Source organism: Pygoscelis adeliae, unplaced genomic scaffold (genome assembly GCF_000699105.1).
Source record: "Pygoscelis adeliae isolate BGI_AS28 unplaced genomic scaffold, ASM69910v1 Scaffold65, whole genome shotgun sequence".
Taxonomy (NCBI): Eukaryota; Metazoa; Chordata; class Aves; order Sphenisciformes; family Spheniscidae; genus Pygoscelis; species Pygoscelis adeliae.
In genome coordinates, this window is record NW_008824864.1 from 1,582,658 (window position 1) to 1,593,193 (window position 10,536).

Consider the following 10,536-nt stretch of genomic DNA (forward strand, 5'->3'; position numbering starts at 1 on the left):
TTCAAATAGCCTAAGATATGTTAGCAAAAATTTTGTAATTTCCCTCTCAAAAAAATGTTCATCATCCTCTTCATCTGAGTTGAAAATAGACATATATGAAAGGCAAAAATGTAATTAATATGGCTATATTTAGACATTCATATGCTTTTGAAAATAAAGCACTGCATTAGCCAGGCTTTGTTTTAAGCAATGTTATTTAATATCTGGATGTGCACTGAGAGACTGGGTGTTATTAACTTTTTACAAATCAACCCTCAATTCACACTGTACTATCTGCATAATCTGCACTATATGTTCCCTTAAAGTTTTTAACTGGAATTGTTTTGCTGTAGAATAGAAATATGTAACACCCACCATGTTGTTATTTGATGAAGCCCTCCTCAATAACAACTGTATTTCTTAATTTACAAAAAAAAATTAGCTTTTCCCTATAGCCCAAAGAGGTGCATAAAGCCAGAGCAGAATACTTTTACAGATTAAGACACAGGGGTGAATGGAACTGTCAGTGAATATTGTAATGGTCCTTTATTTGGTTTTATATTTTTAAGAACTTGAAAATATTCTATAACTGACTATGCAGTTAGCATTTCCTCAGGATATCAGACCTTAGAAGGCACCTCAGAGAATCCCTGGTCTGTGCCAAGAGTGAGCATAACAAATACGTGGTTCTTAGCTTTGATGTACAATCACTTGGAAACTGGCAACACCTGTATGGCCAGAAGCAAGGAACTGAGGCACCAGGAATGATTTATAATAACTCTACAGTGCCATATCTAGTCTTCCAGCATAGGCACTTTGGTTAAAGAATGACTTTCAATTTGCATTCTTACTGTAAAAAGGTGAAATAGTTAAAATAGTTAAAAAGATTTGCACTGTTGCAAGTTGTATTAAAAATTAGACTAAAATGTCTAATTAATTTGGGGATGTGAATATTATTTAAGCAACATATTTCAACACTGTTAATGTATTTGAAATCATCAGTCAGAAAAGGCTTTGAATATAAGGCAAAATAAATGCTGCTTCTTCTGTCCATCAAAGCCTGTATATAAACTTGTTGAGTTACACAGTGATCCCATAACCAGAAAAAAGTTGGCTATAATCTAATCAATCTACGAAAGAAGGATCACAGTAAATTATCAAAATCCACAAAGTGTAGTTCATGTTTGCCAAGGGAATAAGCATCCACATTGACACTGAGCTCAAATCCCCCCCATGGTACAGAGGTGCAAAAACCTAGTTCAGCTGCAGAAAGAAAAGGGTAGTAATTCTTCAGGTATATATACTCTAAAGCTCTAACATTACCCAGAAAATAAAAACCACATTTATTCTAGTGCTAACAGTCAAACTTGCAGTCAAGCAAAGTGTAGAAGATAAAAGCAAGAAAAATCATCTCTGAGAACAGAGAATCAATTGCACGTCTGGTCTTTTTTTCTTTCTCACAGAAGTTTAAACCATAGAATTTCTATGAAATCATATCAGTATAGTGAAACATTATAATGAAGACAGCAAGATACAAATGAAGATGGAGTGTAAGCAGATGTACCTCTATTTTTAATTCAGCTGAGTTGTCAGTTCGGGTAAAACTTGAGAATTCCTCTAGCCAGTCACAGTTTAACTAAACATTTGTAATATTTACTAACAACATCCCAAGTGTTGTAATCTTGTTCTGAGTTTATCTATTCCATACAGTAGCCTGGCCTGGAATAACTGGTGTTCAAAAAGTACATAAATCCTGCACAAAAACATTGAGGCAAAGAAGTGGAAATTTCAAAGCCTTGCAGAACCTCAATAAGATTTGATGGTCTCACTACCATTTGTCAATTTAAAACATTTCTCTCCCCATAAAGAGCAATTCTGCTCACACTACAAGTTAATGGTTAAGTCTTTGAAAAACTTTATGCAGCATTTCAACTTTAACTCAAAATATAATAAATACATTTTACAAAGATTATTGATTATCTGTATTACTAACACCAGCTTTTGCAGGTAATCACGTAGAGGCAGATTGTATAAAAAGCCTAGTTGTAGTTTGATTATTTGAAAGATAAATGCTAATGAATGTCATCTTTCTTATGTATACAAATTATCCAGAAACAGATTTTGTTTGGTTTTTTTTTCCTATGGTTTGTTTGTTAATATCACAGTTCATTTATTCCTAGCGAGATATCTTATGTAAGAATATTTCAAGCCAGCAGTTTTCACAAACATTTCCTTTTCTTTACTCAGTATTTATAATATACAACAAAAATTGTTTTGTTTTGGTTTGGCTTTCTTGTAGAGATATTGTGGAAATTCCTTAAAAAGCATCGTTGTTTTGTTTTGTCTTATTTTAAGCCCAACTTCTTCTATGTTTGTAACGTCAAAATTCAAAATATACAAAAAACACTAGGAACACATATGGATGTGTTCAGATGAATAAAACTTGTAAAACCAGGAGTAAAAAAATCAAATCAATCTCAAAACTGTCAAATACTTTCACACTGATTCATGATGTGAACACCAGCTTCTGATTATTCATCAGACTTTGTGACTATACTCTCCAATAAAAATTCATCAATGAAAATGGAAATTCCTCTTTTTTGAAAGAATTAATGTTTTTTTTAAAAAAAAAAATCTGAAGTATGACATTCATCCAGGAATAAGCACTATACAAAAACAGAGGTACATTATTGTTTAGTGTATTTTTGTTACAGTAAACTATTATCAGAGCTACAGAAAAGCAGTGAGAGAATTGTTTTTAATGCTCTGATCAATCCAAGATTTCATTTGCTGGAGCAACTGGAAGGAAATTAATTAATCTGCATCAGCTAAGAACCAGGTCCCTTAGTGTTTTATACATGTCCATATTACCTTATGAGGTCAATAGGCTGAAACTTGTAAAATACTCCGTATCTTGCCCATTCTCGATACAGCAACTAAATAAAAAAAAAAACAACAGAAAATTAACTTGAAACAAGTGCTCCCATCTGCTTTTACAATCATCTTCTAAGAGTTAAAAATATATGTACCAAAAAAAGCAGTTTCCCATACTTCAAAACAAACTTCCAAGTATATTTTTCAGACAGTTATGGACGACTCCAACCAAGCAAGCAGCGAGAGGATGGTGTACACACGTCTTTCTCCCCATACCTACCCACTCCTCACCACATTTATTAGATAGTGATGTTAAATAGAAAGGCTCAAAAGGAAAAATAAAAGATGCTGTAGTCTTGTGGAAATCTTTGGAAAGATGCTAGAAATAATTCTACTTGCAGAATGGATATTCTTCTTTCTATCTTTCTTTTACACCCAACTGCCATAGGCAAGGGACTCAGGATAGTCTTCCTCATTCCCTCTTTCATTGCTGTGATCTATGTGACACAACTTTGTTGAACTTTCAAAAAGAAGAAAGAAACCTTTGATACTCTTTTACAAGAGGCTGTAAAAGAAACTGGTAATTATGGTGTGAAAGACATCACGCTGTTCTGAAACAAAAGCCAGCCACTGGATAGAAATTACCATGCAATTAACAATTTGGTAAAAGAGTTAATTTGATAGCAAGACATTTTATAACTGTGTATGCATTTATTAATAATCCAGAAAGGACATTCAAAAATGAAGCTTTCCAGAATTATATGAAGACCAAAGGAAGCTCAGAGGAAACATCATCAGGATCTAACAAAGTTAGATGACTGTTCACCATATTTGATCTTCAGAGGAAAATATAAATCAGCTCAGTCCTGTGCAAAGGAGCAGAATTTTCTGTGGAACCACCTGAATCGTTTGTATTCCTCTCACAGTTTTATGCTGTGACAAGACTGTAGGCAGTCTAAGACAACATGCTCATTGAAAACTATTTCTTGAAGTACAGAGTGCATCAAAAAATAATAAACAAATAACCAGAATATGATGATAAATGAAACAAAATTAACCACATCACTATTTATAGATTATAAATCTGTATCATCCAAAAAGGCAGGTTTTTATCCCTATTTTCTAAAAGGAAGTGGAGGGGGTCCAGAAAAAGAGTAGCATACGAGAGGTGCGGGCAGCTCCTTTAAAATAAGGCACCACGTCATTCCTAGTAAAATTGGAGTAGTGATGAAACTGTGTTTTGAGAATGAGCTTCTGTGTGGAATATCTGCTGGCTCCAAGAGATGACCTCATACTTCAGTTTCTCCCTTGCTGTTAGCACTGACAGTCCCTCACCTATCTCATGGAAACTGTAGTTAATGTGAAGCAATGTAATTGCTGAGTTAATACCTTGGAGGTTTCTATTCTTCTGTAAACTTTGGCTGGGATTGGGCAATAAGTTTTAAAACTGCTGGGGAGGAAGGCACAAACCAAGAAACACATGCACACGAATACACAACCAGGTACATACAGATGATATTCTGCAGAGAAGTTAAGTTAAATATTTTTTTACTTATTTTTTACTTTAACAGAAAAAAAGGAACTCCAAAGACAGTCAAAAGCAGTAATTTTAAAACAGTAAGATACAGATTTTTTCAAAATGTGTAATACATGGAACTCATCAGCTTAGTTCCAGACTAGATTGCAAACTGTTTAGTTCTATCTGCAAAATAGATGCTCATTAAGCATGGTGCTTTTTTTCCAGTAAATAATAGATTATTGTACAATGGAGTTATGTAAGCATGCAAGAGCTGGAGAGGATGTTAGTAACCAAAGTACATATAGTTTTTGCAATTATCAGTAGTTGCATTTGTCAGATGGTCCATTTTGACAGCTAGCAGCACGCTACACCATCTTATGAAGTTAACAGCACAATTAAAGTAAGTGTGGAGAAATTTCAGATACTGTAACTGCAGAGTTACCTTGAGATATTTCGAGGTTTTCCAATCACATTTTTCTACTGTTTATAATGCCTCTCCTCCTGCAGATACTATGTGAAAACTATATAAATATCAAGTGACCAATTAAGACCTGGATCCTGCAAACATGCACCAACGAAGTATTATTGTTCAGAATACGGTAACTGGTTTGCAACCATTTAAGTGAACAGAGCTATGCCATTGCATACTCATTAAAGATACATCATAAAGTATTTTCATAGATCAGGAAGTAAACCCTACACTGCTGAAGCAATTGGGAATTCTGCAATGAGATTCAAGGAGTATGGAGTCTTGGCTTTTAGAATATTGCTCTTACGGAGCAGAGTCTTGCAAAATGCTTTGCACTTGTGGAAAGAAATTATGAGACTAGGTTTGATTTTCTTTGGCTTCAACAGGAATTGAAGAGGATTGCCCTGGCTGCCATATTGATATTTTCATATGAATACTTGTGATTACCTATTCAAAATCACCCTTTGCCATTACCCACAGCATTACCTACAATTTTATTTATTTGCATAAATGATCATACTAATAAATGCATTCACTGAAATATACGAAACAAGACAGTTAAAGCTATTAAATTATTAGAACTACTCAAAAGCTGCTTTGAACGTAGCTACAGAATGAAATTTGAAGAGCAAAAAGAAAGGTCTTTCTAAAATCGCGGTCAGTTCGGGAACAGGTTGCTATGGCATTATGTCAGACTACAGAATCACACTGGTTATTCTGATTCCAAAGCACTGAAGGTGAGTTTATGGCATGAATATTTTCCATTCATGTGTGTTGCCCACACTAAACCTCAGTCTCAACACTGCAATTTTAGAAGATTAAGCTTAATCTGGAAGCTGGAATGTGCTTCCTTTCATGATATTTACTAAATTGAAAGGAATTCTAGGAAGAGTTTTGTAATATAATTTATTGTACTTTATCAGCTTCACTTAAAAGCAGTACTTTCTGTAAGTTTATAACAATACTTTCCAATCTGCTTCTAATATTCTAGGGATGTTGTTGTAGTATATGACAACAGTGTAGTTCCCAGGTAGGTAACAAAGCCCCTATGTATTTCTCAATGTCAAACATGTTGCTAGCAATGAAGGGTTACAAGTTGCCAGTGGGCTAGAAGCTTAAAAAAGACCAAGTCAGTGTTTATACTAATGGCAAGTTATTACCATGCTGCTGTGCAATAGCTTTCTTAAAAAGATTTTTTCTAGAGCAGAAATCACACCAAAACAGGGAAATTCCTTTACTCTAACCAACAGTCTTAGGAAAAGAGTGGGTTTCACTGACTGCAGATTTCTAATTTTCATAGGATGAGACAAAAGTATTGTTTCACAGTGCATTTTTTCCAAGGAAATCCTGAAGTGGGTTAATAAGGATTAACCTTTTATATTATGAACTGGTACATAAACCTTAATTACTTGTGCTGCCTTATTGGCATAAGTACCCCGGACAGGCTCAGTTCATCATTCTTTGGGCTTATACAACAGACAATTGAAATGGAAGATACAGATAAGTTAAAACGGACAAAATAAAAAGGGGCAGAGAAAAATAAAACTGAGAAATGCCCTCCTTTCCTTTAAACCTGATCGGGGCTTTTCAGGAAATTAAACACTGAGACTATTAGATTCAGATAGAAAACAGATGATGTTATGCATAGAAATACTACAGCAGATTCAATGGCTAGGCAGCAGAGACATATGTGAGTAATCAATGGAGTATTTCTGGAAAGAACCTTTTATGTTTTTAATACTTAACACTTCATAACTGAGCCTAATAGGCAGAATAAAAAGAAGGCAGTGCAAAATACAACTAGTAGGGTGAATATTTTTCCAGACACTAGTCCTTTTAGGCCCTCTTCCCCCCTTTTCCACAGTACCCAATCTTCCTCCATTGACTAATGTTCATTTACCTTTCTTCTCTAAAAATTTTGCTAACCTTATAAGTCAGTAAACTATGTAGCTGACTTCTAGAGTCCATTACTGTATCGCTATTATCAGTTACTCAGAGAAAATTCTGCAAGTACAGCATAGACAATTTCTTCATGAACAAAAAGTTCAAAATAACAGACATAAATATACAAGCTTCTTCATAGTTTGTTTTCCAGCTTTGTCTCTTTTGCTTATCAAGGTTCATATACTAAATTAAATTGTATATTGCACATGAAGACATCTAGTGGCTGAATGTTAACACTATTTACCAAAAACTACAAAGAAGATTATGTACTCAAATTTTTACTAATCCTGGAGAAATCAAATTTATTTGTATGACCTATGAAGTCAGTCTTCATTTCAAATGCTCAAATAACCATTATTTGTGGCAATTATACTCTTGAAAACTACACTGTGTTTTGCCAAATTAATGGCATTTTCTTACCTCTCCTTCAAGCAACAGATGGCATATACCAACATGTAATACCACAGAGTTAAAAGCATTCATAAAATTATTTACAAGTCACCAAGAATATATGCGATTGAATTTCTAGTGTAGTAAATATTTTAGGCATCCAAACATTCTCTTTTTCTTCATTCTTCCCTCTCCCCCTTTCTGTCCCCATAATTTCCCCCCTTCATTTCCCGTCCTATTTTTTGTATGTAAAGGAAAAAAAAAAAAGAGCAAACATTAGTGAACAATATGGAATGGATCTTAGTGGATTACAGTAATTAAATGTTTTTGCTCATTTCTAATAGTAAGTATATGTATTAAAAACAGTATGAATTCGCATAGTCTTTGATTATGCATCCATTTCTCTTGTGCAGACAGTTGGTGGGTGATATATTTTCAAAAGTCATTTGATAGCTAGAAACTTTTTATTTACAAAATAATTGGAAGCAGATTTTTAGAAATTGCATGTAATTTAATTGAATGCATAATCAAATGAAAAATACAACTATATTTTATTCTAGTAACCATTGTTCTATAGTACCATCTGGCTGTGGAAAGAAAATAATCATATAAGTTATTTAACAACTTTTGCTTCCTGACAGGTTGAAAAATCTTGTCTATGCATGCAGAGGGAAAATTGAAGCATTTCAAGATGTAAATATCAAATTAAATTCACTGAAATACTTCATAAGAAGACTTTATAAAAAGCCTTGTGAAAATTTGTTTATATGCATAAATAGAGCAAAATAAGTAATGCAAAAATTATGTGCATTTGTAAAAACATTTACTTGATTGAACACTGGTTAATGCTTTATGATAGTATTTAGGACACTAATTCACATTTATCATATTAAATCTAATATGAAATTCATTTTGCAATGTATTTTACCTTTCTTTCATTCATGTCATCATTTTGGCCTTCATATTCACCCTAGAGAAAGAAAATAATTTAATAACTGATGTAAAACCAGATAAAATTCAAGAAAAGATTGCTCAGTTGTTCTGAGATTGTTGATTTTACTTTTAGGTCACAACTTGAAATGTACTTATGTAAGAGTTTTCATACTAGAATCACACACTTAGAATATATTTTCGTTGTCACAGGCAATAAACATATGCACTATTGAGTGATACCATCAGAGAACTAGATTTTTAATAGTATATACATACATCATGAAGTGGGTATGCTGCATCATAAACATGGTTTGCTATTAATGTGCCAATACCTAAAAGAAAAAAAATTAAGATGGTCAACAGCTAGGCACAGTTAAACAGAAAAGTTTCTTACAGATTTCATTTCATGACATTACAAAGGGGACTGAGCTGTACTACTGAAAATATTCAAAATCATGTCAAGATGAGTATATACCAACCTAGAAGTACCTGGCTATGGAAAACATGTTTTCACAGAAAGGCTTATTTACATATAGTTCTTTTTCTTGAGTGAACTAGTATGATACAATGACTGTTTTGACCACTTTCTCATACTGATAGCAAAGAGGCATGTGACTTAGGAGGAAAGCATCTGGGAAGTCCTTCTTAAGGCTTGACAATGATCAGAACCATGGACCCCCACTGACACACCCAAACAATAAAAAAACCACTTTCACAGAAGTTTGTTATTGAAGAAACCCTTGCTCTCTATTGACTAATATTAGATCAGGTCTTGTTTTCACTGAACCAAGTGCTGGGGTTTCTACCCTTCCACATATCAATACACAAGGCCATCCTTCTGAGTTTGAAACAACGCTTCTTTGCAGGAGTTAAATCAGTTTGTGCTCACCAAATCCACAGTTAAGCTGGAAAGCTGGGTGCACCAGGACAAAAACTACCAAGTCCTAAAGATTGCAAACAGGAAGTCTGGTGAAAGGTACAGGAAGATACAGGGACATGGCACCATCACAGTGACCACATGCTACAAGGGCTTTAGCAGCTGAATCCTCAGCTAATGACTACAGCACCTATAGACATACACAAGACCACTACTGGCTCTCAAGACCTATGACTCTTATAGCCATTCTGTATACAGCCTCTGCACGTGAAAACAATTGTTCCATAAGATGGCAATTAAAGTTAAGATTAGTAGTTTATTCCAGACCTCTTTGCTTTCAATGTCCAGTAAAAAGTAACAGCTAGCTTGTCTTTAGGGATGAAGAAAAATCCATAGTCAAATTACACAACTATCATTCTGAAATGTTTGGGAAAACCCTCTGATCAGAGATGCTAGATAGGCATTACCAATAAATTTCTTCCTTGGTACAAAGAAAAATACCCTTACCACTACATGCATTAATAGAATTGTGAAATCTTCATGTTTGGATCATGCCAAGTCCTCTACTGAAAGCATTCCATGTTTGGAAAGTTTACAATGTTTCAGAGTTATGCTAGAAGAAAATATGCCTTCCTTGTATAATGTCATAGAAGTGGAATCAGATTCAGCCTTACACAGATGTAAAAATCAAGAAGCAAATGTGTTTGAAGTGTTATTTCCATCCCATTATATTATGAAACATATGTTTATGAAAACCAAAGACTGCTATAAGTACTTCCAACATCACTGTCCTACCTCTTGTAGCAAAATAAGCAATGGAATCTTAAAAAAAAAACACAACAGAATAAAACAAGGATGCTTAAAGGCAACAAGAAAAGATTCTATAGGTACGTCAGAGATGAAAGGAAGACAAGGGAAAATGTGGGCCCTCTCTGGAATGAAATGTGAGACCTGGTTACCCGGGATACGGAGAAGGCTGAGGTACTCAATGACTTTTTTGCCTCAGTCTTCACCGGCAAGTGCTTGAGCCTCACAGCCCAAGCTGCAGAAGGCAAAGGCGGGGACTGGGAGAATGAAGAGCCGCCCACTGTGGGAGGACGTCAGGTTCGAGACCATGTAAGACACCTGAAGGTGCACAAGTCCATGGGACCCGATGAGATCCATCCGTAGGTCCTGAAGGAACTGGTGGATGAAGTTGCTAAGCCACTATCCATCATATCTGAGAAGTCGTGGCAGTCCAGTGAAGTTCCCACTGACTGGAAAAGGGGAAACATGACCCCCATTTTTAAAAAGGGAAAAAAGGAGGACCCAGGGAACTACAGGCCAGTCAGTCTCACGTCTGTGCCTGGGGACATCATGGAACAGATCCTCCTGGAAGCTATGCTAAGGCACATGGAGGACAGGGAGGTGATTCGAGACAGCCAGCATGGCTTCACCAAGGGCAAGTCCTGCCTGACTAACCTAGTGGCCTTCTATGATGGAGGGACTACATCAGTGGACATGGGAAGGGCACAGATGTTGTCTATCTGGACCTCTGTAAGGCCTTTGACA

At 35.1% G+C, this 10,536-nt stretch overlaps 1 protein-coding gene across 1 annotated transcript in view; it reads right to left on the reverse strand.

The window, feature by feature from the left end:
* ANO2 (anoctamin 2, calcium activated chloride channel) overlaps nt 1–10,536 on the reverse strand; it is a 188,227-nt gene that overhangs the window by 136,579 nt on the left and 41,112 nt on the right. Inside the window, exons 6-8 of the mRNA XM_009324365.1 lie at nt 8,385–8,440; nt 8,104–8,145; nt 2,851–2,915 (exon numbers count right to left, since the gene is read on the reverse strand). Coding sequence (XP_009322640.1) covers nt 2,851–2,915; nt 8,104–8,145; nt 8,385–8,440 — 163 coding nt within the window. The remainder of the gene's footprint in view (nt 1–2,850; nt 2,916–8,103; nt 8,146–8,384; nt 8,441–10,536) is intronic.